The sequence below is a fragment of the Dipodomys spectabilis genome, unplaced genomic scaffold (genome assembly GCF_019054845.1).
Source record: "Dipodomys spectabilis isolate Male_0828 unplaced genomic scaffold, ASM1905484v1 ptg000096l, whole genome shotgun sequence".
NCBI lineage: Eukaryota > Metazoa > Chordata > Mammalia > Rodentia > Heteromyidae > Dipodomys > Dipodomys spectabilis.
In genome coordinates this window covers 22,143,994-22,170,662 of record NW_024870773.1, presented here as the reverse complement: position 1 = coordinate 22,170,662, position 26,669 = coordinate 22,143,994, and the positions used below count along the sequence as shown (strand labels likewise).

At 46.8% G+C, this 26,669-nt stretch overlaps 1 protein-coding gene across 3 annotated transcripts; it reads right to left on the bottom strand.

The window, feature by feature from the left end:
* Nucleotides 1-25,410, bottom strand: Il15ra (interleukin 15 receptor subunit alpha). 3 transcript variants are annotated; one of them, XM_042686122.1, is made up of 7 exons: nt 25,321-25,410; nt 11,776-11,970; nt 9,719-9,817; nt 7,088-7,285; nt 6,496-6,528; nt 1,901-1,976; nt 1-724 (listed from the first exon to the last, which is right to left on the bottom strand). In XM_042686122.1, exons 2-7 carry the CDS (start codon nt 11,963-11,965, stop codon nt 610-612), a joined length of 711 nt encoding a protein of 236 aa, XP_042542056.1. In that variant the 5' UTR covers nt 11,966-11,970; nt 25,321-25,410; the 3' UTR covers nt 1-609. The 3 variants fall into 3 exon arrangements, with proteins under 3 accessions (XP_042542056.1, XP_042542057.1, XP_042542055.1); XM_042686123.1 differs by lacking the exon at nt 9,719-9,817; XM_042686121.1 differs by lacking the exon at nt 7,088-7,285 and having other exon boundaries at nt 25,321-25,368.
* Nucleotides 25,411-26,669: the final 1,259 nt, after the last annotated feature.

Genomic DNA, 26,669 nt, shown 5'->3' with positions numbered 1-26,669 from the left:
TTTTTGGTATTGGAAATATTTTATTTACACAAGGCACTTGTACAAACCATATGCTACAGGTAGATATGACAGACAAGGAAGTATAAAAATAAATATATATATACACAAAACATCACCGAGTTCAATTTGCTTCTGAATCCTTCACTCAGGAGGATTCGCTGGCCCATTACTCTTCTGCCTTTCTCAGCTTCTTTTTGATACCTGCCAGAGTTTCTAGGATCTCAAGAGCTACTGGATGTCTTCCTGGTTGACATTTCCCATGCCAGGAAGAGCCCTGAAATTCACCGGGGGCCTCAAGTACATTCCCATTATCTGTAAAGTGCAGAGATATGGATAAGCGATCCTGGGTCACTGTCAGAGTGAAGTCCCAGGCCTTCCTGGAAGCCCCCAGCCTCTCCTAGGAGAACTTCAGCCGCTCAAACTTTGGGAAACCAAGGCCTGATGAGCTGGCAGTGTCATCTGTGAGCTTCTGCAGGAGGTAAGATGACACCAGGGACCTGATTGCACTGGTGGGTGTTTCCCTGGCTCTTAGCCCCGTGGGTATCTTTCAGGTGCTCTTAATTGAAAGCAGAGCTGGGTGCCTTCTCTCCAGATGTAGCTGGGCTGGCTTCACATCTCAGAAGTCCTGCGGGTAGGCTCCCATGCCCCACTGTGGCCAGTGTCCGCAGCCATTGGCATCACTTCCATGGGTTCCATTTCAGTAGCAGGTGGCTGGGATGTTCGCCTGCAAAGGAGATAATTCAGAGGTTTTGACTAGAGGAGAGGACTGCCTGAAAGTCAATCTACATTCATACACAAATATATTTATCTTTTAAAAAATTTAAAAAATAAAGGTGATGATCAGAGGTATATTTCTTTTGGGCAAGGTCACCCCTTCCCTCACTCTGTATATTTACCTTTATATATGTATATATGTTTTATGTTTGGGATGGTGCTTGGGTTTGAATGAAGGGCCTTATGCTTGCGACAGGCTCTCTACCACTTGAGCCACTCAGCCAGTCCTGTTGGTTCATTTCAAGATTGCCTTATACCTGTGCTAGCCTGGATTGTGATCCTCTCATGTGTGCTTCCCTTTGATGCTGGGATGACAGGTGCATGCCACTGTCCCAACCGTTGTTTAAGACAGTCCCGTAAACTTTTAGGCTTGGCTGGCCCAGAATCACAGTCCCCCAAGTAGCTAGGATTACGAGCTTGGGCTACATGCCTGGGCTTTTGTTTTTGTTTGTCTATTTTTTGTTTGTCCAGAATGGTCTCAGACCCATTATGGAGTCCATGCTGGCCTCAAGTTCAAGATCTTCCTGCCTCCGCCTCCTGAGAGGTGTGATTACAGCAATATAACAAGTATGTGAAGCACCAAGTGGGTTATATTAGACATGGAGTGAAAATCAGGCTCAGTCTTAAGTTTTATATTGCTACAATATTTATTACCAGTGACTTCAAGTTAAGCTGCAAGAACTCTGATATCCATCCAGAGAATAGTGTGAAGGAAGGATCCAGAGCCACTACATCAACTTACGTGATGAAAAGACAAAGGCCAATATGCCATTTTAGACAATGAAAATGATTTTTAAAAAAAGCCTCAAGATTTGAGGAAAAAACACTGAAATGTCGGAGGTGGCATGGCACAAACGTCAGAATTTCAGTGATTAGGAATGAAAAATTAAGGTTGCCATAAATAAGGGCACGCACACGTCAGGAACATATTTGAGAATGTATTTGTGAATACATAGAAGAAACGATTCCAGAGCTTCTGGTAGACAGACTTCCAGTATTGTTGGCCTGGATCCGGTTGTCCCATTTCGGGCTTGTGCTCTGAGAACCATGGGAAGCAAAGACTGGCTCTGTCCTGCAGGGCCCATTTCTGGTGGGACAGAAGACCAGATCCTGCCGTGCCACTCACCTTGATCTGATGCACCACACCATGACAAGCAGCACACACACTCCACAAGTCAGGGTGACGGATGTGGAGATGGCGACTGGAAAAGAACAGAACTGAGCTGCAACCACGGGTGTGGAGAGTACATTCGCTCATTGCCAAGGATCAGTCACTTGTAGGCAATGTGCATCCTCACAAAGAAGTCCAGCATGCTTTAGTTGGATCTCTTCCACATCTGGGCAAACCACGTGATTTTTGCTGCCAACATTGCCAATTCAGACTGCTCCCATGCCTGCTGTCCCACATCCCTGCTCCCTGTCCTTGGACAAATAGCTCAGGGTGACCCTCGGTACTGGGAGTAAGTCAGGAGGGAGGCCCCAGGTGAAAACTGGATGAATGAGGGGAGGATGGGGGTGGGAAATAAGGGACACGTCAGCTTGATCTTCCTCACTGTCCCCTTTCTGACTGTCCCCTTTTTTCTTAATGCTACAGATTTGGGGACAATAGCATTTAGTACCATTTTCCATCCATTTCTATTGTCATTTCTTATTTATATTTTTATCTCTATTTTTGTTGTGTGCCAAATACTGGGGCTTGAACTCAGGGCCTTGAACTCTTGATTAACTTTTTTTGCTCAAACTTCATGCTCTACCCCTTAAGCCAGACCTCCATTTTTGGCTTTTTTTTTTCTGGTTCAGTGGAGATAAGTCTCTTGGGTTTGTCTGCCTGGGCTGGCTTTGACATTTGATCTTCAGCTCTCAGTTGCCTACATAGCTAGGATTTCAAGCATGAGTTGCTGGAACCTATTTTTTATCTTTTTGGTGGTACTGAGTTAAAACCCCAGTACCACCAAAAACAAAATAATGACATGAAGGTACATATATTAACATGAAGAGATGTCTATAATATTTTGAATGAAAAAAGCTCATTGAAGGGGAAAAAAGTAGTTTCTAAGCCACAACTATGTACACAGAAAAATCTCAAGAGATATATAGTGCATTGATGTGTCATGTAATTATACAATAACATAAAATCCTCATTTTTGTTTTAAAATATTTCAGGTTTGTGTCTTTTTGTTTTGTTTTGTTTTGTTTTTGCCAGTGCTGGGGCTTGAACTCAGGGCCTGAGAGCTGTCCCTGAGCTTCTCTTTGCTCAAGGCTAGTGCTCTAACTTGGAGCCACAGTGCCACTTCAGGCTTTTTCTGAGTAGTTTTCATATAAGACTCTCATGGACTGTCTAGGTTGGCTTTGAACACAATCCTCAGATCTCAACCTCCTGAGTAGCTAGGATTACAGGCATGACCCATCAATTACCAGCCTATTTCAATTTTTTTCTCTCATATTTTTACAGTGAGAAATAAACCCATAAAAATTGTAGAAATGAAACCAAAACCTATGTAAACAAAATAAGCCTAGTGAGGTTGATAGAAAAGAAATAACAAGCCATGAGACATTAGTGAAAGATGTTTCTTGAGTTCTGATTTAATACTGATTATCAGGATGACTGGAAAAGAAGCAAATGATTTTTTATTCAGAGGCATTGCATTCTAGAGTAAACTGTGCCTCCACATTGGCTAGTATGTTTGGCATACATTTACTGTTTGAGGAGTGATTTATTGGAAAAGGCAGGTTGGTTTGAACTGTAGTTCTGCTTTCATGATGCTTCTTCCTGTTTCTTTTTCAATAAGACTAAAAACTGCAGAGTCAAACTCAAGAGAGAGAGAAGGGCTCTGAGGCCAAGGATGTCAGAAAGCAACTTGAATTCAGTGCCTTCAATCCTCACCCTGAGCCTCTTCTCCAATAACCTCCAGGCAAGGTTAACAAGAAAACAAACCAGGGGCACTAGTCCAATACATTAACAAATCACCTGCCAAACTCTCCACCTTATGGTGTTTTCTAGAGGGTATGGATTCAGGAGAAAGGAAGAGAAGGAGTTGGTGAAGAGGAGAGGAAAAGGAAGGGGGGGAAAGCTGATTATTGTACTGGAGGCCACAGGGGCCAGCGCCCATCCCTTTTCCTTGCCCTGGCTTCAGGCCTCAAGTGCTGATGGAATCTAAGATGGTGAAAGAAGTAGGCTCTCAGGGCCAGTATTCAGCGTAGATGGAGATCAAGTGACTATAGAGGGACCAGTCCTTCCTTAGCAGCTTCCTGATAAACCAGGTCAGTCCTGGTGGAAGTACTGCTGTCACTGTTAGCGTAGTGCCCGTGTCTGCACTAGAGGAGGCGCTGTAGAGCTCAGAGCATTGATTCATTATTCTCTCCCCCTCCCTCCCTCCCTCTCTGTCTCTGTCTCTGTCTCTCATCTCTCTCTGTCTCTCTGTCCTCTCTCTCCCTCTCCCTCTCCCTCTCTTTTTCTACCCCCCCCCCCAACCTAGGCGTGTAGTAAGTGTTGGGGGTCAAGGCTGGGGATGTGGCTCAGTAATAAGACTAGCCTAGGATGCCCAAGACCCTGGGCTCAATACTACACTGCAAAGAACAGACACAAAAATCCTTGTTGGGTTTGGCTTACTCAATAAATAATTGTTTGAGTTTAACCCTTAAAATTCTATAAATTGGAGTCTGTTTAAACTGACATTGAAGCTGGGCACCCATGGCTCAAGCCTGTAATCCTAGCTACTCAGGAGGCTGAGATCTGAGGATCATGGTTCAAAGCCATTAAGGGCAGGAAAGTCTGTGAGACTCTTATCTCTAATAAGCTACAGAAAAGGCTGGGAGTGGAGCTGTGGCTCAAGTGGTAGAGCACTAGCTTTGAGCATAAAGCTCATGCTAGAGTCCAAGCCTAGAACCGGAAAAAAGAGAAAAAGAAAAAAGAAAAAAAAATGACATTGAGCTTCCCCCCCCCACATCCCCCCAGTAATAGGACTCAGGGCCTTTTACTAGAACTTCTTGATCATGACTAGTGGGACTCTACCATACTCTAAACCAGGCCTACGGTCTAGTTTTTTGCTGATTAACTGGAGATAGACTCTTTTCTCCTATCCACAACCCTACCCAGGACTAGCTTCATATTGCAATCCTCTAGAACTCAGGTACCTGGCCTTAAATTGCTGTTTTGTTTTGATTTTTAAATAATGCTGTGTTTCCAGAACTCTTTATATAGAACTATTTTTGTCCATTTGGACGTTAAGCTATGGTATTTTTATGTTTTGTTTGTTTGTTGTGTGATACCAGGGTTTGAACTCAGTGTCTTACACTTACAAGGCTGTCACCTAACCACTTGAGCCATATCTCCCGCACTCAATTAATATTTACCTGATTACAGGTGTTAAAAGAGAAGTTTCATATTTTATCCAGTAAATTTTTTTTATATCTCATCCACAAACTAGAAAAAAATGAGATGACAGATTATAGCCTAGAATCAAATACTTTGAGGATCTTTGTAGAGAATTTCACTGCAGGATTTAATCCTGCAGACATTCCTAGGTTGGCGAGCTTTTAATTAATAAAGAATGTAAGCAGTCATAAGTCCAAAGAGTAGACTGGCAATGTAGAATGTGGGCAGGTCCATGAGTGGTATAGTATGTAGCTGCTAAAAGAGAATAGGCAGGTTTATGTACTGATATGGAGAACCTCCAAGCTGTGCTATTAAATGAGGGCAAGTTGCTTGGCTGTCAGCATCTTCTCTCAGTGTTCTCTTTTTACACAGCCTATCTGGAAGGATCTGCAAAAAATCTACCTGCATTCTTCAAGGACATTTGAGTGGGCAGAGGGACTTTTTACTGTACATCCTTTCATAACTGGAGTTCTATGCCACGTGCAAAATAGTATCAAAATGAAAAACAGAAATTAAAAAAATGCAAAATACTGTGGAAAGATTAATTTGGGATGTGACTAAGGCAAAAAATAATCAATTTGGATACTGTTCTCCTTCTAAATCATGAACATATTTTTGTCCCCACATCCTGGACATTACACACTAGTCTTTCAATAAAAATAATCCCCAGAGAGCCTTTTTTTTTCTAATTGCTTGCACAGCTTGGGGTGTGACTCAAGTGGCAGGGCCTAGCAAACACAGGGTCCTGGGTTCAATCTCCAGTGCTGCCAAAAACAGAAACAAAAGCCTCGTCTTTACATAGATGGGATATTCTACTCATTTAAGAAAGCACGCCTAGTGCCAGTGGCTCATGCCTGTAATCCCTAGCTATTTGGGAGACTGAAGGTCGATTCAAAACCCAGACAGAAAAGCCCAGAGACTCTTTATCTCCAGTTAACCAGCAAAGAGCCAAGAATGGGTGAGTGGGACACACACACACACACACACACACACGCACGCACGCACGCACGCACGCACGCACGCACGCACGCACGCGCACACAATCAGGTTAGCAGCACCTGAATGGAGTTTAAACTATGCACGCCTGTGAAAAGCTGAACTACGTACAAGGACACTCTTGTGATGCACTGACTGACTGCACCATTCTGTGTGAGGATAAATGGTCCTAATCAAATGAAGAATTCCATCCACTGAGTGTTACGCATTATGCACCTTCTTATCTGCTGGGGGCACTGCAGGGAGGGAGGAGGGGTCATGCTGGTGTGAATGGGACCAGGGCCTACTCTACAGGCTGCACCTACAATTCTCTCTGCCCATCAGCATCCTGGACAAGGAAAAGTACTCACCAGTGGCCGATGTGCGGCTGTGTGGATGGACACCTGCGGAGGAGAGAGGAGAGCACACAGTCAGGACTGCAGAAGCTTCTCATGAGGCCGGACAAATAATGGACGGCTTGGCTGCCATCTCAGATCCTTAGATACACAGCTGGCACAACCAGACTTGAGCATAGCACCGAACAAGCAGGGTAAGTCACGGGGGTGCTGGGCCACACCTAAGACCTGGCCAGGCCTTCAAAGAGAGCCAGATGGCCCAGGGCTTCTCAACATCTCCCAGAGCATGGCTCTGGACTGCAGAGCACCCCTTCTACCCTCCCCCAGTGGGAGAGCACAGTTAAGTCCTAGCACGGGCCAGGCCATGTGGGTTAATCGGTGTAGCTGGGGCACATGCCTGAGGCGGCTGGCATGGTCAGCCATGCCCTCTGGCCCAGGGCAACGAAGCTAGAGCTGGTGGGAGCAGGAATATGTCTTGGTTAGTCTTGACAATGGATTAGATGGCACCAAAGTACGGGGGTCCCTGGCACCAGCTCTCAACCCAAGTGTCAGAAGCAGCATGCGGGGAGCAGTAGTCCTCTCTTCCTGCGAAGCTGGGGGGGCTAACCTGGTGTCCCATGGGGGGTGGAGGGCAGGAGCTCTGAGGCCTTGGCTGTGGTCTGAGATGGGGCCGGGGAAGACTCGTAGCTGCCTAGCCCTCTGGTTCCTGGGGAAGGCGTCTGGGATGGGGTGAGTGGGGAGCTGGGTACCATGGCTGTATCCATGGCTACAGAAGTGCCTGACTTGGGCCATGATGTGGTTGGTTCTGTAAGAAATTCCAAGACAGAAGATAAAGATTCAGACTGGCTCGAGCTGGACCTCACAATCCATGTGCCAGCCCTCCCTGGCCAGCCGGCTCCCAGTGGCCTGTGTGTTAAGCCAGTGGCACCACCGTCCACTGAGCCACGGAACTGGCTGTGGCACCATTTTTTGCATCAAAGTGCATATAAAGAATCATTGGTTGGGCTGGAAAGGTGGCTCAGTGGTAAGAGTTCTTTCCTTGCATGCATGAGGCCCTGGTTCAATTCCTCAGCACCACATAAGCAGAAAAAGTTGGAAGTGGTGCTGTGGCTCAAGTGGTACAGAGCTAGACTTGAGCTGAAGCGCTGAGAGACTGCACCCAGGCCCAGAATTCAAGCCCCACGACTGACAAAATAAGAAGGAAAAAGAATTATTGGTGTTGCTTTGGGAAGATCTAGCTATTTCCTGGGGAAGGATACACTTAAAATTTGGCTCTACAAACAAGTGGAGGCTTATTTGCCAAAGATAATTTCCTTTCTTCCCTTCCCTTTCTTCCCCTTTGTTTCCTTTCTTTCCCCTTCTCTTTCCTTCTCTTCCCTTCCCAACTCTTTTCTTCCCTTCCCTTCCTTTCCATTTCTTCCTTCCTTCCTTCTTTCCTTCCTTCCTTCTTTTTTGGGGGTAAGGTGGGAGAAGGTCTGAGTAGGCCAGGCTGGCCTTCACAATCCTCCTACCTCAGCCTTCCAAATGCTGGAATTACAGGCATGTACTACCATGCTTGCCTATATTTTACATGTTGTCACATTGTTGAAATAAAAGGAAGTCTGAGACTCAGCCTGTCTGAACTCCTTGAGCTATATCCGAGGAAAACTATCCCGATTTAACTCCATCCTCAGGAGCAGAGGCTGCCTGGACTTCAGGTTCCTCGTTTCCTTGTCCTTCACTGGCAGATACCCTCTCCCCACAACTGAAAGCTGCTGTGTGCCCCACACCTGCCCGCCATTGTCTTCATGAAAAAAAATGGGTCTTTCATGTGATGAATATGGAATTGGGAAGCGAAGCCCTGGAGCAAAGCATCTGGTAAGACAAGCCCCTCTGCGTTCCGTTGCCTGTGCTCTCCGTGGTGGCTCTGCACCCTGGCCTTCCCAGCCCTGCGTGCTGTGAGAAGGCCTTAGACTTCAGTCCTTCATCACTACCTTGCAGCCAGCTGCCACCACTCCAAGCAACCCAGCAGATACAGCCTGCGGAACACTCACGCCCAGTGCGCAGGCCCCGCCAGCCTGGGTTAATGGCTCCTCTTCTGTATGGTGACTGCAAAGTTTGACCTTGGAAGTGGAAATCTAACCAATGATTTGGGACAAATACCCCAAGACATTCAGCATACAAGCTCTCAAGCCAACCTTCCTTCCCTCCTTCCCTCCTTCTCTCCTTCTCTCCTTCCCTCCTTCCCTCCTTCCTTCCTTCCTTCCTTCCTTCCTTCCTTCCTTCCTTCCTTCCTTCCTTCCTTCCTTCCTTCCCCCCTTCCTTCCTTCCCTCTCTTTTCTTTCTCTCCCTCCCACCCTCTCTGACTCAGGGCCTAGGTCTGAGTTATTCTCCTTTAGCTTTTTCTCTCAAGGATGGTGCTCTACCACTCCAGCCATACCTCCACTTCTGCCTAATTCAAGCTAAGAGTCTCATAAGACTCTCCTGCCTGGGCTGGCTTTAAGCTACCATCTTCAAATCCCAGTCTCCTGAGTAGCTAATATTATAGGATTATAGGTTCAATTTTCCTTAACATCAAGAAAAAGGCTAAGGACATTGAGCTGGAAGATTGCCTAAGACTCAGCAGAAATATGGAACTTCATGCCTTGCTTCAAGAACAGCAGTGATGTTCACTTGCTCATGAGAAGTGGGGGTGGGGGGGTGGGGAGAAGAACTCTTCACCGATCCGCCATGGTGCTCTACATTTTGCCAACAAGGAGCCTTGTGTGGCTCTCTCTGCAGACAGTGTTCTCAAGGATGTATACGCTGTGAATGTCTTGGAAGACTGAGACCACTCCCTTCTGAAGCAAAGAGCAGACACAGCTGCTGCCAGTTAGAAAACACTCATAGGCCCATCCCTGTTGCCTGGGCAACAAATGGTAGATACAAATATCGATGCTCCTATTGCTCACGGTGCGCGAAAGCTCTTTGTCTCTCCCAGGTGAGACAGTGACATTGAAGCAGTCAAGTGAAATCACATCTCAGACTTTCCCCAGTTCTTGGCAAAAAAAAATGGCAACAATTCAATTTGGCCTGACCTAGTCAAAGAGGATTCTAACCTACTGCGAAGTGTGCATGCATATGCAACCTGGGTGTCAATTAATGCATATTCTCAAGGGTGATGGGAAGTTTGCTCTCTTGGCTGTTTGCAGTAGAGTGCACACAGTGGTTTGCACATCTGAGGAGGGGGGGTGAGAGGGTGGGATCTGAAATGTCCTACCTTGTCCAGGGCGGGAAGGGCTCTCTGGGTGTGGGGTCACCTTTGTAGTCACTACTGTGGATGGTGGTACTAGCCTTTGGTGAGTCAGGGAGGGGTCTCCTAGAAAGAAGATAACCACCTGGTGTTTAGAATCCTAAGGGGTGAAAACTGGAGTGGCTTTAGATCTGAAAGTAATTTTTTTTTAAAGTGACATGCACATTAACAATGGAGATCACTGGTATCTGAGGGCAGGTTAAAAAATCACAAGAATAAACTGTGCTTCCTAACCCAAATGCCAAGGCATTTTTTTCCCTAGCATTTCTGAGAAGATTGCATAAGTTGAGCATCAAATTTCCTCTTTTTGGCTGGAATGAGGCCAATGATATGAGCCCAGTTTTATAATTTTGGCTATTCATGGGAAAATAAGTGATAATAGATTCCATTGTTTGGGAATCTTTTGATACATAGAAAATTTGGAGCAACAGTGTAAATAGTTGCTAGTGGTTAAAAAGGTCAGGGCATCAGTCATTTGGAACAAATGAAACCTAAAGATTCCTTCAGGCTGGAGGTTCTGAAATTCTGACCCGAGTTGGCTATGTAGCTCACATCTGTAATCTCAGCTACTTGGGAGATAGAGATTGGAAAGATTACAGTTTGAAACCAGATTTGACAAAAAGCCACTGAGACCCCCTCTCAACCGATATCCAGGCAAGGTAGTTCACTCTAGGTAAGAGTAAGAGAGGGGTAAATAGTAGGATTTCAGTCTGGGCAAGCCCAGGAATAAACATAAGATTCCATTCAAAAAATAACTGGAACACCTGCTTAGAAAGAGCAAAGCCTTGAGTTCAACTTAACTACCACCACAAATCTTAGGATTCTAGATTCTTCTTTTCTGCCACCCCTCCCTGTTCAGAATGTGCAGCTGTTGTCTTTCCTGGATTCATTTACCGTAAGATGTGGAACTTTGAGAAAAGGTAACTTTCCCCAAAGTGAAGAAAAAAGTCCTGATTTTCCACTTGCAGTTTCCACATTCATGGTTAGTGTTGCCTTTCTGGGCTTTTCCTTTGAGCTGTACTCAAAGCCAAGGGGTGGTGGGGGAAGTCTGATCCCCCAACACACTGATTCCTGGCAGAACCCCTGTTCTCTGCCCTCCAGGAAGGAAGAATCTAGAGGATTAATCTCACATTACACATCCCTGAGAAAACCTGGCTTTCCCCAGAGTTCCAAGCAGAAGGATGTTGTTGTACAATGGCCGCCTCCAGGCTCCTGGCCTCTAGAGAAGGGGAGCGTCTTTGCAAATGTTCAGTGAAAACAGATCTAGCTTCTAGCCATGAAGACTTGCTAAATCAGAAGTGTCTTGGAAGACCAGAGGTGAATCATTTTTTTTTTTCTAAAGGAGGAAGAAGGAAGTAGAACTGAGCTTCATATTCTTGGGAAGAGCACCAAATGGCTTCTCCAAAGTTATTAGGCTTTTCCTAGGATGGTTATCCAGTTATAAGTGATTCAGGAAAGAAGATTTTTGCCATCTTTCTTATCCTTCCTCTTGAAAGCTGGCTGGCTGCTAGACCCGTGTGACTAAGTCAAGAGGAACTTGGATTTGTGTTCATTTCCAGCTACTCCCCTCCCCCTGGCCCCATGTTGGGCACCAATGGACAAGGCAGATTTCTACTTCCCTTCAGTTTGCAGCCTTGTGAGAAGTTGGAAGAGCTGTCTGGGAAGCTAGTCTGAGCACACACCCTTGTGGGAGCCAATCAATCCTTTTACTGCCCTGATCTCTAAACAAGCATGGCCACCGTAATAGTTAATATTTACCAGTCTCTTCTTAAGGCTCTTAACATCTCACAGTGTTGTCATCTTGTTCATTTGCTGGATGTTCAATTTGAGTTCAGACAGGTTAGGGACTTTACCCAGAACTGTGAGGTGATACACGGCAGAGCCAGGATTTGAACTGGAGAACTGCCTAAGCACAGTGCCCACGGATCTCCATCTCAGGAGGTATGGCTGATAGTGTCCCAGTGGTATACTGAGTCTCGGCTGGGCAGGAAGGGTGGGGACCGGGGCAGTGAGCAGCTACTTACGGATGCATCTCAGGCTGGGCATTGTCCACTGGGCCGTGTTGGTGGTCTCATTAAACACGCACTCGATCAGGCTCGACGTGCCGGCTTTCCGCTTGAAACCAGAGTTGCAAACATACCTCTCCCTGGAGCTCACATGGTAACTCTTGATGTTGATGTCTGCGTGTTCCACAGACATGGGGCTTGGGCACATGACGCCTGCAGAGTATGTGAGAGAGGACCGGTGAGATCTCAGCTTGTCAAGATGGCTCTCCAGGGAACCATGCGGCAACGGTAAATTACACTGGAGCCAGAAGGAAGCCTAGCCCCGGGGCTCCTTCAGCCAAACTCCAGGCTCCAGGCATGTGGAAGGTGATCAGGAAGGGAACTCAGCCTCTTAACTTAACTTCCATGCCAGCCAGGAGCTTAACTTCCATGCCAGCCACCCAACACAGGTACTGGGGAGTCAGGAATGAACCCCCTCTCTCCCTTCCTCCATTTCCCATCAATCTCCAAGCCCTCGATATCTCTACAATAGGTCCAGCTCTGTCCCCACTGGACCAAACCAGCTTGTCTATGGCAAGCTTGGATATTATTTATTGCTTGTTTATTATTATTATTATTATTTGCTGATAGTGATAGTTCAGATCTGTCACCTTGAATACTTTCCCCCGAGCTTTTGGTCATTTCCACAAGGCAGCCGGCATCATCTCTAGGAATGCAAACTTGCTAACTTCAGTGTTGGGCCAGGGATGGAGTTCATGAGTAGATCACTTGGCTAGTAGGCACAAGGCTCTGAGTCCAATCCCCAGCATCAAATGACCGTTTTTAGCTTTCCCTGGCTGCCTGGTGCTCTTAGAACAAATGCTGAAAGCTCAAAGAATCTTCAAAGGTCTGCCTGCCCCTCTAACTCTCTTCCCATTTCCACATCAGCCTTTGCTGTTCCCTGTGCCTTTCACAAGTATGGTCCTGCTCTTCCCCCACAGCTCCCCTGTCTGTTCAGACAGGTCTGCCTAACATCGCAAGCAGTGATAACCCAAACTGTATCGAAACAGGGACAGATTCACTGCCAATGTGTGAGTCCAACAATTTTTTTTCTTTTTTACAATGAAAAGTAAGTTCCCTAGCTCCTGGATAGATAACGTCTGCCTCTCATCTGCAGATTTTCCTCTCGAGTGTGTCCATGCTGTTCTCAGTGTGGGCAGAGCTCAGCAGCAGTGTTATTTTCTCTGCTTCTCTGGTGGATGATCTGTAGGAGCCAGGTGTCATCCCTGAGTAAATGAAACCATGTCCAGGGATCCCCCTGCTGGAGGAAGATGGTTTGACTATGGCAGGGTTGATGGAATGGGAATGTGGAGCAGATACTAGGCAATGGTATAGCACTAAGGGGAATGGTCCTGCAGTGTGCTGGGTTCACGTGGCAGGGTCCCTTTCTGAAGAACAACTCTGTCCTGAGGAAATGTCCACTGAAGGAGATGATCAGGAAAGGCGTGAGGTCCCCAGCTTCCTTGAAACTGGTTTTGAAGAGGATTCATGTATATATTACATAATAAATAGGTTTGGATAGGGAGGGGGAATAGTTAATACAAACAAACGTGGAGCAAAATCTAAACAGTTAGTGAGTCTGGGTAAGGAATATCCAGAAAGTCTTGATGTGATTGTTGCTTCTTTAGTGTAAGTTTTGAGTTTAAATCTGAACAACGAAGTAAACAAATAAAAACCACATAATGAGGGGCTGGGAAGGTGGCTCAGTGGTAGAGCGCTTGCCTTGCATGCCTGAGGCCCTGGGTTCGATTCCCCAGCACCACATAAGCAAAAAGAAAAAAAGCCAGAAGTGGCGCTGTGGCTCAAGCGGTAGAGCACTAGCCTTGAGCTGAAGAGCTGAGGGACAGTGCCCAGGCCCAGAGTTCACGCCCCACGACTGGACCCCCCCCCCCAAAAAAAAGAAACAACACATAATGAGCGGTGGAAGGACCTGCTAAAGTGCTTGTGTGTGGAAAACTTAATCCTCAAAGTCAGGCATTGATGGCATTTGGAGGTGGGGCCTATGGGAGGTAATCAGGACTAATTAACTTCATCAGAGTGGGGTCTCTAAGGTAGTGCCAGTGGCTTTATAAGGAGAGGAAGACATGGAAGCTAGCAACTTGCTCTGTACCACTATATGGGGCCTGCCATGCTCTGGTGCTGCACAAGCCCCTCTGAGGTACTGAGCAGACGCTGGTGCTGTGAACTTAAACTTCCCAGTGGGAATCATGAGATGAATAAACCTCTATTCTTTATAAATCCTCCAGTCTCAGGTAGCATGTTATACAACTAGAAATTTGACTAAGAAATCAATCTCTGAGGATTTTCCTCCTCCTTTTACTTTCAGTGTTGTGGCCTGAACTCAGGGCCTGGGCACTGTCCCTGAGCTTTGGTGCTTACTACTAGCACTCTAGCACTTAGACCCCAGCTCCACTTTGGGTTTTTAGTGTTTTATTGGAGGTAAGAGTGTCTGGGACTTTCTTGCCCAGGCTGGCTTTAAACTGCGATCCTCAGATCTGAGCCTCCTGAGCAGCTAGGATTACAGGTGTGAGCCACTAGTGCCCAGTTCCTAATCACTACTGGAGTAGGGAGAATTACAGGCATATGTCACCATGCCTGTCTTCTAATATCTGTAAGTGACTTTAATTCTTCCACTGTATTCTTCAAAATACCACCCCCTACCCTGCAGCACACATATACTGTGAATGTATGTGTGCTTAGTTTAGCAGGACCATGTGTTTAGTTCCTTGCTATCGAAGTCTTAAATCTCTACCCATGCTGCTTTGCTGCATGTTACTTACTCATCGGGGAAATACTTAGGGATAGAGAAATGGGAGTAAGGTAGGGAGGAATGGCTATAAAAAAATCACTGGGCTCAACTCTACAACTGTTTGGCAGACTATCAGAAAAGAGAGTCTCATGAAAACACTAAGCTTGCTCTGTGATAAAATATTCCTCCATCTGAGAGAGCTGGAATCAACCTTGGACCTTTGGACTTCTTTGGGTGTTTTCACATCATCTGTGGCTAGACAATCAGATCGATGACCCCAGAGAGTAAGAGAAACATAAGGTTACCAAGGGGGAAAGGATAGACAAAGACTGGATTTTAATTGACCAGATATTTTTTGTTTTGTTTTGTTTTGTTGTTGGCCACTGAGCTTGAACTCAGGGCCTGGGTTCTGTCCCTGAGCTCTTTTTGCTCAAGGCTAGTGCTCTACCACTTTGAGCCACAGCACCACTTCTGGTTTTCTGGTGGTTAACTGGAGATAAGAGTCTCACACTGCCTGGGATGGCTTTGAACTGCCATCTGAGTAGCCTCCTGAGAAGCTAGGATAACAGGCGTGAGCCTCTGGTTCCTGGTTGTCTCTTTATCTCTCCAGATTTTAATCTCCTTGAGTGTGAACTTGTACAGCAATTCACAAGGATGCTGGGAAGTGCCAGGGCCTAGGAGTATGAAATGTACTTTATGACTGTGACATGCGAGGGATCATCATCACCGTCTTCATCTTGTCACTGTTGATCAGACACTAAAGAAACTGAACATGAGATGGTCAGAACCAGGCTGGTGGGGGCTTTGTGTATCCATGGGTCAGAGAGAACAGGAAAGCGGAAGGAAGAAACCTCAGTCTCATGATACCAGTGGGGCAGGATGCATCCTTTTACACATAATTGTGCACAGGCTAGACTACTGGAAGACTGGGACGTGATGAATCTTGACAGAGGCTGCCGAAGGCCTTGGGCTTCCCTTCCTCCCTTCCTCACTCCCTCCATCTCTTCCGTCCTGTGATTGCATAAATCACCTACATGGGGCCCTTTCATCGTTTTGTGATAGCATCACTCCATCTGCTCTCCCACTCTCGCCTGGGTCCTTCTGTTCTGTCCTTCTCCCGGCCCACGTTCATGTTCTAGGCCAGCCCCTTGCTGCAGCCCTCATTGTCCCCCGTGCTCGAGCCTCATGTGTTCACCCAGCTTTCCACCCGCCTTTGCCTTTGCTTTTCCCACACAACTGAATACTTAATTGCACAAAATTGTTCAAGAGTTTACTATTGGAAAGCCAGGCTTATGCCTGTAATCCTAGCTATGCCTCGAATTCCTAGCTATCCTATAATCCTAGACTGAAATCTGAATGTCGTAGTTCAGAACAACCCCAAGCAGGAAAGTCTGTGAGCCTCTTTATTTAATCAGCAAAAATCAGGAAGTGGGGCTGGCTCAAGTGGTAGAGGGCCACCCTGAACAGACTAGCTCAGGGACACACACCCAGGCTCTGAGTTCAAGCCCTAGGACTGGCACACGTACCCACCCCCACCCCACCCCCCACCCCGACAGAGAATTTACTACTGACGTTTTGTAAACAGAAGCTATTCATCTCTCAGCATTTCCCTCCTTAACTTTAGCTAAATTGGTCAGGGCCAACCTTTCTCCAGGAAAAATTTCTCCTCTTTTAGTAACAAAAAACTAAGATTGCCACATAGTTTAACAGGAATCCCCAGGGACTTCCCGAGGGAGAAGGCTATAGAGCAGTTCCATCTTTCTTTTTTTATGGGGCCTGAACTCTGGGCCTGGGCACTGTCCCTCAGCTCTTCAGCTCAAGGCTAGCGCTCTACCACTTGAGCCACAGTGCCACTTGTGGCTTTTTCTGCTTGTGTGGTGCTGAGGAATCGAACCCAGGGCCTCATGCATGCAAGTCAAGCACTCTACCACTGAGCTACCTTCCCAGCCCCTAGTTCTGTCTTTCAATGAGTGGATGGTTGATTAGGAAAAAGAGAGTGTTTTCTGGTTGAGTAATAACCTGAGGTGGATACAACTTCCCTTGTCACTATAGCAAAGTGTTATCATATAACAAAACATCAACACAAAGCAAAAAAAATAAACAGTGAAAGGAAAGATTAAGTGAAACAAAATGAGACAATGAAACCAAAGACCTTTGCAACAAATGTCAAAAATTCAGATTCTTAGTATATAAACAGCTCTAATAAAGTAAATACAAAGATAAAGACCCTAGTGGGTTAGTGAGTCAGGACTATAATGGGTGATTCACCAAAGAAGTAACGCCAAAAGCTCTGTACATACAAAAAGAATTTCCAAACCTCGCCAATTCATCTTGGTTAGAATTCCTTGAACTTTACCTCTATTCTTGCTTCTGAAATGTGTTTTTCTTTTGCCAGTCCTAGGGCTTGAACCCAGGGCCTGGGCACTGTTCCTGAACTGCTTTTGTTCAAGGCTGGCACTCTACCATTTGAGCCACAGTGTCACTTCCAGCCTTTTCTGTTTATGTGGTGCTGAGGAATGGCACCCAGGGCTTCATGCATGCTAGGCATCACTCCTGAAGGACCTTATAACAGGGATCCTTCCACTTAGATGAGGCATCTGCAAATCTCTTTAATGACACAGAGAGTTGAGAAGGGTCTCAAACCTCAGACCATTCTCCTCCACCCCAATGCCAGAGGAGGTATTCTCTGTCCATTTGCAGTTTAACATTTGTTGCCCATTGGCATCACCATTCCCCAGTGTGTTGGGGATGGGCCCATCTTCTACTAGACTGACAGCCAGTTATTGAGCTGCATTGGGATTTTGCTGTTACTATGGTTACCACCACGTACCCTGGCTTCAGATTCCTCTAGTGCTATCTAGAGCTTCAGGTAGGCAGTACCAAAGGATTTTTCTCAATGTGCCTGCTCCATCCTCATCTTCTGTCTTCTGTGTGCCTAGCATCCACCCAGAGATCTCTCCATACACCCTGGGCCACAGGCCACTGGACTTGTCACTTTGTGCTTGCTTACAGAATGGGACAAGGAGGTTTTCTGTTGTCCTAGACCAGCTTTGGACTCAAGGAGCACTTGGACGCCTGGGTCTCATGGCAGAGCTTTGTTAATTTGCTTCTTCCCTCTGCAACAGCCCACCTCTCGCATGTGCTGTCACCAGGGTGTAGACTCCCCATTCCACGATTGTGCAGATCCCTGAGCCAGCACCAAGTACCTGCATTGCCTGTGTGCACTGGCCATTCTACCCCACCCTTCCATTGATCTGCTGGTTTATCTTGGCACCAATGCTATGATGCCTTTTAAGAAAGGCATCTTTGTCTTCTGCTGTTCTGATTCTTGAAGCTTCACACTGTCTCAAAACCAGAGTGTGTAACTCTTGGTTCAGTATTTTCAAAGTGGAGTGTGCATGCTTCACCTATTTTTTTTAAATTGAATTATATAATCCTTATAGCATTTCTTTTTTAAAGCCTAGTGAGTTCGATTAGAATTGAACTGCATCTGTAAGTCAATACAGGGAGGAACTGATTTAGTTATGTGAAATTAAAAAAAGAAACCCACATGTTGAAACCATAGTCTCTCTCTTGAATGAAGCCTTTGTGATTTCCGTGTATCAGTTTTATTTATCTTTGGTTAGATGTGCTGCTAAGCATTTAATTCCTTCCTTCCTTCCTTCTTCCTTCCTTCCTTCCTCCCTCCCTTCCTTCCTTCCTTTGTTCTTTCCTTCCTAAGTATTTGATTCCTTCCTTCCTCCCTTTCTTTCTCTCTCTACCCACTTCCTCCCTCCCCTCCTCTCTTTTGTTTTTTCTTCCTCCCTTCCTTCTTTTCACATTCTAGGAGTTAAACCCAGAGCCTTACATATATGCTAGGCTATGGGTTCTACCACTCAAGGCATGCCCCAAGCTCTTTTACTATTATTATTATTATTACTAGAGTCTTACTAACTTTGCTTGGGCTAGCTTCCAACGGTTCATTTCCTATCTCTTCCTTTAGAATCGCTGGGATGACAGGTGTGTACAACCATGCCTGCCTTATTATTTAATATTTTTACATGCCAGTGCAAATGGTAATATTTTCTATTTCCTATTGTGTGTTGCTGATCTGATGCATGTTGATTTTTATTCTTTTTTTCTTTTTTTTGGTCCAGTTATGGGGCCTGAACTCTGGGCCTGGGCACTGTCCCTCAGCTCTTCAGCTCAAGGCTAGCACTCTATCACTTGAGCCACAGCGCCACTTCCAGCTTTTTTCTTTTTGCTTATGTGGTGCTGAGGAATCGAACCCAGGGCCTCATGCATGCAAGGCAAGCGCTCTACCACTGAGCCACCTTCCCAGCCCCTGATTTTTATTCTTGTGCTGTTTTTTTTTTAAGTTTATGTGCTGGCATTTTAATATAATATTTACCCAATTGGTTGAATTATTTCTTCTAATATCATTTTTACAAATTCCATAGCCTTTTTAATGGAGATGATCATGATTAATTATTTGAGTGTATTTTATGACTCTTTTTTAACTTCCTTTTTATATCACTAAATAGAAATCATTGTTGTATTTTTTCAGAGTTTGCTTTGTAGTCTATAGTTATCAGAGTTGACCTCCAGGTAATATTACACCATGTCACACATATAGCATAAAGATTTTAAACTATATATTTCAATTTCTCTTTCTAAGATTTATATTTTTGTCATAAATTTTGCTTTTTACCCACTTTATACTTTTCTACAACCCATTGCTAATATTTTGCTTTAAGCACCTGATTGTGCTATGCTTTTGTACTGGGAAGGTTTGGCAGTATCTACCTTGTTTTATTACTTTTTTTTGTTTTCTGTTTTTGCTGAGAAAGGATAATAATCCCCAAAGAAACATAAACCACAATGAAATTCCCAACATTCTGTTTAACTAAGATAAGCATAATACTAAAATAAAAATAAACAGCTAATAAAATAATAATAAAATGGATAAACCTAGGAATAGTTAGCATTTGAGTGTATACACATATCAAGTACAAACTAAGTGAAATAGCTTTGTGGTGGCTGGTTACTTGCTTGACAAAGCTAGATTATCTCTAAAATAATCTTAGAGATAATCTAGCTGAACTGTAGCTGTAACTTCTCATTTCTACAAGCCACAATCACATCTTTTGATACGTAAATGATAGTATTTATCTATTCTCTGGAACTCTGTTCATTAGATCTGCAACGTAAGCAAGTCCCAATACTGTCTACAATTCCTTCAACATGGTGCTCAGGTCGAAGCCTGGCTCTGTAAACTCTGGGCTTGGGCACTGTCCCTCAGCTCTTCAGCTCAAGGCTAGCAACTCTACCACTTGAGCTACAGTGCCACTTCTGGATTTCTGGTGGTTCATTGGAGATAAGAGTCTCATGGGCTTTCTTGCCCTGGCTGGCTTTGAACCTCAATCCTCAGATCTCAGCCTCCTGATTAGCTAGGATTACAGGCATGAGCCACTGGCACCTGGCTCCTCTTGTGCTTTTTGAAGTTACTTTTACAAGTACAAATATTGGAATAGGTGAAGTAACAGAAAATGGAGCTCACTTCAGGTTCTGGGATTTTTCAAGCCTCTTGAATAGCCAGATAAAAACATATCTGCAGCAATGTAAGGCCACACCTCTTTCTACTTCCCTGAACCTATGAATCAGGCCATGTGATTAAGTTGGTTTACAATCTTAACCTGGGCAAGGATCCCAGGCCTCTTCTTACACACAGGGTTCAAAGTTGTCAGCATGCCATTCCCATGCTTTAGCTCCAGTCAGAATCCATCTCAGCATTCCCTTCCACTTTACTATTCAAATGACCGCAACATAGCAGGTGTCCTGAGCTGCACAGAAGCCTTCGAAGCCTGGTAAGAAGTGTCAAGCCCTCTGGGCTCCCAGAAACCCATTTTCCTTTCTTATTTCCTAACTGAAATGCCAGCCAATTCAACACACCTCCTTTGGACATCCTAAATATATTGGTCCATTGACCAAAACTCAACTTTTTTCTTTTTCTCATTCTCTTTGATGAGGCTTCCTTCACCATCCTGGGAACTGGTTCCCATGAGTCGATCATTATTCAAAGTGGTGACTTTTGGAGGCGTGGAAGGTTGAGTAACCACAGGTTGGAGGGAAAATAAAAGGGAAGGAACACCCCACACCATTAGGGCCACCTGCTCCAGGGACAGGGTCTTGCTTCAGGATTTGGTCGTTAAAAGGATTGCAAAAGTCTCTGCTTTTGTTGTCAGCTTCTAGGCTTTCCTGACTTGTAGTTTGTTCTCTGCATTCCTTCTTTGATTTGCTTTAGTGGTTTCGGGGTTTGAACTCAGGGCCTTATGTGAACGATATTTGCTTTATTTTTCAGATAGGGTCTCATCTTCTTTTCTCCTTCCTGCCCCCCACTCCAAGGCTGGCCTAGGACTTTGATCCTCCTACTTATCATACCTTCGGCATAGCTGGGATTGCAGGCATGTGCCACCATGCCCAAACCCGTTTTCTACACTCTTACAAGAGCAGCCTTTTTACTAAGTAGTCCAGTAATGGTCCCTTGCACAGAACCCTCCAGGGACTCCCAGAACAGACTCAAGAAGAAAGCATTCTAACCACACCAACCATCTCAGAAAGGTGACACTACTTTGATTGCTAGAATATGCCCTGTGGAATTGTATACATTTGTTCATATAGGTGCAAGCTATTTAACAAAATAAACTTGGCAAAAGTGATTTATCAAAAAGGTTTCATCACAACTTAAACACTTTTGCTCTTCCCAAGACACTGTTTTGTTATATTTATATTTATTTTTTGTTCCAGTTCTGCAGCTTCAGCTTAGAGCCTAGGTGCTGTCCTTGAGCTTTATATGCTTAAGGCTAGTGCTCTATCACTTTAGCCAAAGCTCCCCTTCTGGTTTTTTGGTGGTTAGTTACAGACAAAAGGCTCACAGGCTTTCCTGCCCTGGCTGGCTTTGAACTGCCATCCTCAGATCTCAGCCTCCTGAGTAGCTAGCATGACAGGTGTGAGTCACCAGTCCTTGGCTATAAGACACTGTCAAGCGAATGAAAAAAAATAAGCTACAGAGTCTGAGAAAACATGAGAATTGTATATCCAATAAAAGCTTTATATCCATAACATGTTTTTTAAAAAATCTTAAAGCTCAGGGTAAAAAGTCTGAACAGACATTTCACCAAAGACGATATATACATAGCCAGGAAGCACATGCAAAAATAATCAGTGTCATTAGTTCTTATGAATTAGATAGGAAATACCACTCAGAAACTCCTATGTTGAAGGCTCGGTCCCGAAAGCCAAGTCAGAGGTGAGGCTTATGGGAAATAACTGGATGACGAAGCTCTGACATCATTGATTAATTAACACTGATAGATTCAAATCTGATGGCATTTTCAGGAGGTGGTAGAAAGTAGGAGGCGGAGCCCAGTTAGAGGAAGTAGGTCTCTGGAGACGTGTTCTTGAAGGGAACTCTTTGTCCTTACAGCCCTCCCTTACTCTCTGCTTCATCTTGTCCTTCCATTTTGATGTTCTAATTCATCACTGATCCAGAAACAGAGCCAAGCAATGATGGATGAAAACCTCTGAGAGTGTGACTCAAAATAATTACTTCCTCCTGGTTTCACGTATGTGTGTGTGTGTGTGCATGTGTGCACGCATACATGCACACACCCCAGGCCTGGGGCCTGAAGTTAGGGCCTCAAACTTTTTAGCGCTCCACCACTTGAGCCACAGCTCCACTTCCATCTTTTTCTATAGTTAATTGGAGGTCACAGTTTCACAGACTTAACTGTCTGGGCTGGCTCAGAACCTCAATCCTCAGTTCTCAGGCCCCTGTGTAGTTATGATTACAGGCAAAAGACACTGACACCTGGCTAATCTTTTCTCCTTTAAGTTGATTTATTATGCAGGGAAGGGGTAACATTGTCCAAAAAGAAATGTACTCTTGGGGCTGGGAAGGTGGCTCAGTGGTAGAGGGCTTGCCTTGCATGCCTGCAGCCCTGGATTCGATTCCTCAGCACCACATAAGAAAAAAGCGGGAAGTGGCACTGTGGCTCAAGTGGTAGAGCGCTAGCCTTGAGCTGAAGAGCTGAGAGACAGCGCCCAGGCCCAGAGTTCAGGCCCCACGACCCGACCCAAAAAAAAAAAAAAAAAGAAATGTACTCTTTACCTGACTCGTGTAATTATAACCCCTCTGGTATAACATCTTTATAATAACAATAAAAATACTTAAAAAAATAAAAGTTACTATGAAAGGAGTTACCAGGATAAAAAAAGTAGATCAAAACTATGAGAGACTATCACATACCTATCAGAATAAATAAAAAAGATATCATGCAAATGCCAATATGTGTGTGGAGGAACCAAAATTCTCCCATGTGGTTGTTTCTTAAAAGGGTAAACATGTATCTACTGCCCAGACATGCCTTTCCTAGCCATTCTCTACCAAAGAGAAATAAAAGCAATATATCCTCATAAACATCTGTATGTGAGCCAGGTGTCGCTGGCTCATGCTTGTAATCCTAGCAACTCAGGAGGCTGGGGTCTGAGGATTGCAATTGGAAGCCAACCTCTGGAGAAGGAAAGTCCATGCAACTCTTATCTCCAACAAACCACTCAGAAAGAGCTGGGAGTGGCGCTGTGGCTCAAGTGTTAAGAGAGTTAGCCTTTGAACACAAAGAGGCTCAAGGACAGCTCCCAGGTCCTGAGTTCAAATCCCAGGACCAGCAAAAAAATAAAATAAATAAGATAAAAATCTGCATGTGAATGTTGAAAGCTGCTTTACACATAAAGAGCAAACTGTGAAACCAATAATTCTGTCTATCTACACATGGATAGACACTGAGTATGAGGCGTGGAATGAAAGCAACTCAGTAATAGAAGAGAAAGACCTTGTGTTGTTTTTGTGCGTCTAGGAGACAGGCTCTCCTGACATACCCCTGGCTGGGCCTGAATTGGATATTCTCTTACTTCTGTCTCCTGAGTCCTGGGAATAGCCTCAGTGTACCAACACAGGGGGACAGGAGTGAACTACCGATACAAGTTACAAAGTCAAATACATTCTCAGAAGAATTATGGAGTGGAAAAAGCCAAACTTACTCTATTATCCCACTATGTACAATTCTAGAAAGTGCTCAGAATGAATGTTAACAGAAAACAGATAAGGAGTTACCTGGGGGGGCAGAGTAGGCAGTTGGGGTGTGGGGAGAGGGGTGGATTTTGTGAGGAAAGAGAACTCTTAGCTAGTGATGGATGCTTCCCGTCTTGGTTTGGGTGAGCAAGTGCCTTTTAACCTCTATAACTGTCAGCATGTATAGCCTAAATATATTCACTTTGTCAATTATGCCTCAGGCTGTTTTTCTTTTTTTTTAACAAACAGGAGCTACGGATGGCAACAACCCCTTTGTCCAGTGGAAGGGCAGAGTGGTGGGTGGAGAGCAGAGACCGCCCCAGGTCGCGCTTCTGTGACTTCCAGGTAGATATTTGCTCTTCGCTGGTTCACTTCCAACCGCATGCCAGGGAGCTGCCCGGCTGGCTGCTGGCTATGTTGGGCATCTGTGGAATGATTCCTGGCTAGCCAGCTGGGAGGAAATCAGCAGGTTAGGAATATAACTCGGCTGGTCGGCGATGAGGGGAAAGCCGAGGGTGATGGAAGTTTCAGGAAAATGAAACTTCCTCTGACCTCCGCTAAGCGGTGAGGTTCAGGCAAGACAGACAGCCACGTGTGTGCAGTGGACAGATTCTCAGCAACCCCTTGGGGGCGGGGGGAGGAGAGACCAAATGGACCGGATGCTTCAAAACCCAGAGCACTGGCATCTCTCGTGGGTATCCATGGACGCCCCCAAATCAGGTGCATTATCTCAGAGTGGGAGAGAGAAAGAGCAGGCATAACTTGAACCAGATACTGACTCCTCTGTGTGTGTGTGTGTCTGTGTGTGTGTGTGTGTCTGTGTGTGTGTGTGTGTGTGTGTCTGTGTGTGTGTACTAGGTTTGAACTTAGCGCCTGGACACCATCCCTTAACTTTTCCCCCCAGGGCTGGCGCCTTACCCACGGCAGCACAACTCCACTGGAGATCGAAGGGTCTCACGGCCTCTTCTGCCGGATCTCAGCCTGGTGAGGAGCCGGCGGCATAACAGGTGTGCGCCCTGGGCCAGACCGTGCCACCGACGATGGCGCTGGGACAGGAGCTCCGCCACCCCCGTGGCTCCCCGCTCCTCCCGTCCACAGCTCCCCCGACGAAAGCCCTGGGCCACGCATCCCATCCTCCCCCGCCGAGGTTCCATCTCCGCGCCCCCAGGTGGTCTGAAACCCCAAAAGATCACCGCCACTCCTCCGCGCCCTCCGCTTTCCTCCGGAGCTCGGGCTTCCAGGAGGCTCCTCACCAGCCCAGCTCCCCGACAGTCTAGGGTAAAGTATGCAAGTCGCCCCGCACGTCCTTGTGTCTCCGGCCTGAGAATCTAGGGAGAGCACCCCGCACCCCTCCATCCCCACCCCTCGGTCAGGGCGCGCGGCGATTCAGACCCGGATCCCCAGCGCGGCGGTGAGGCTGCGGGGCCGGCGCGGGGCGGCGGACGGCGGCACTCTAAGCCGCCGCCTTCTCCACGTGCGCCTCCCGCCGGGCGCCGCGCCCCCGCCCCCCCTCCCCCGCTCGGAGCGGGTGCGCACTGCCTTCCACCGGTGCCCGACTCCTGGGTCGTCGCCAGTTGGATGGGGCGCCTGGGGCCGCCCCGATCGGCGCCCCGACCCCCCTCTCCCCCCAGGCTCTAACCCAGCCTGGGCGCACGCCGCTCCCTACCGGGTGTCCCCAGCGGCCAGAGCAGCAGCAGCAGCAGAAGCGGCGGCGGCGGCGGCAGCGCGAGGAAGGCGTGGACCGCACCGCGCCGGCGCCGTGGCGGCCCCATGGCCTCGGGTCCCGCCGGGTCCCGTCGGGACGCCCCGGCCCGCACGCGCTCCGTGTCACCCCCTACCCCCACCCCGGGCCGGGGCGCAGCCGCGGGGGCCGCCGCCCTCCAGCCTGGCGCGTTCGCTTTCGCTTTTGCTTTACCCCGAGGGCTGCAAGGTGACAGCTCGGTGACCCCACGTCCCCACCCGGCCGTGGAGGAGCCCCACGCCCCGGCCTCCCCCGCCCCGGCCTCCCCCAACCCCGCCGCCGCCGCAGGGGCCCCGGGACAGCTGCTCTGCGCACGGCCGTGGCGAGCCCGCGGGGCACTCCTCCCTGAGCTCCAGGCAGCGAGCGGAGCCTCCTCCCGGGCGGCCCTGCTGGGTGACAGCCCAGGTGTCCCCGCGGTGGAGAGCCGGGTCCCCGGGGCGGACGCGCGGTCCCGGCCCCGGCGCGCCCAGCTGCCGTGCGGCCGCCGCTCGGCCTTGGCCTCGATCCAGCGGACACTTTTCCACCCCAAGAAACCGCTCAGAGGGAGGGACGGGACAGGGAAGGGAGGGAGGAGGAGATTCATTTCACTTCCTGGAACAGTTGCACCTAGTTTACCAACTCCTCTTCTTGCCAGAGTTTCTTTTACTTTTCTGAGAACCGATCTGTAGGAAGAAAAGGCCAGATGCACAGCCAGGACCCCCACCCCCCCAAGTCTAGGAGTGGAGTGAGCACCCTTAGACAGAACCAGCAGTTGGCTTTACTGTATCCTGGTTTGTGACCTTTTGGGGACATGTCCAGGAGGGGAATTGCTGGGTTGTGGGGTAGTTCTGTGTTTAATTGTTCTGAGGACCCTCTGTGCTGCTTTCCAGAGTGATTGAACCACAGCAGACATTCCCACCAGCAGTGTATTAGGAGTTCCCTCCTGGCCAGCATTGGTTGTTGTTTGTTTCCTTGATAATGACCATTCTAACTGGGGTGAGCTGGAGTCTCCGTGTTGTTTTTATTTAGCATTTCCTTTGTGGCCAGAGATGTTGAGCATTTCTTCTTGTGTCTATTGGCCATTTTTACTTCTGAGAAGGCTCTTGTTGGCTCACTAGCCCATGTAGTAATTGAGTTTTGGGTTTTTATGGGGTTTATTTTTATTTATTTATTTTATTTTTAATTTTAATTTTTATTTATTTTTTTTTGGGTCCGGTCGTGGGGCCTGAACACTGGGCTTGGGCACTGTCCCTCAGCTCTTCAGCTCAAGGCTAGCGCTCTACCACTTGAGCCAC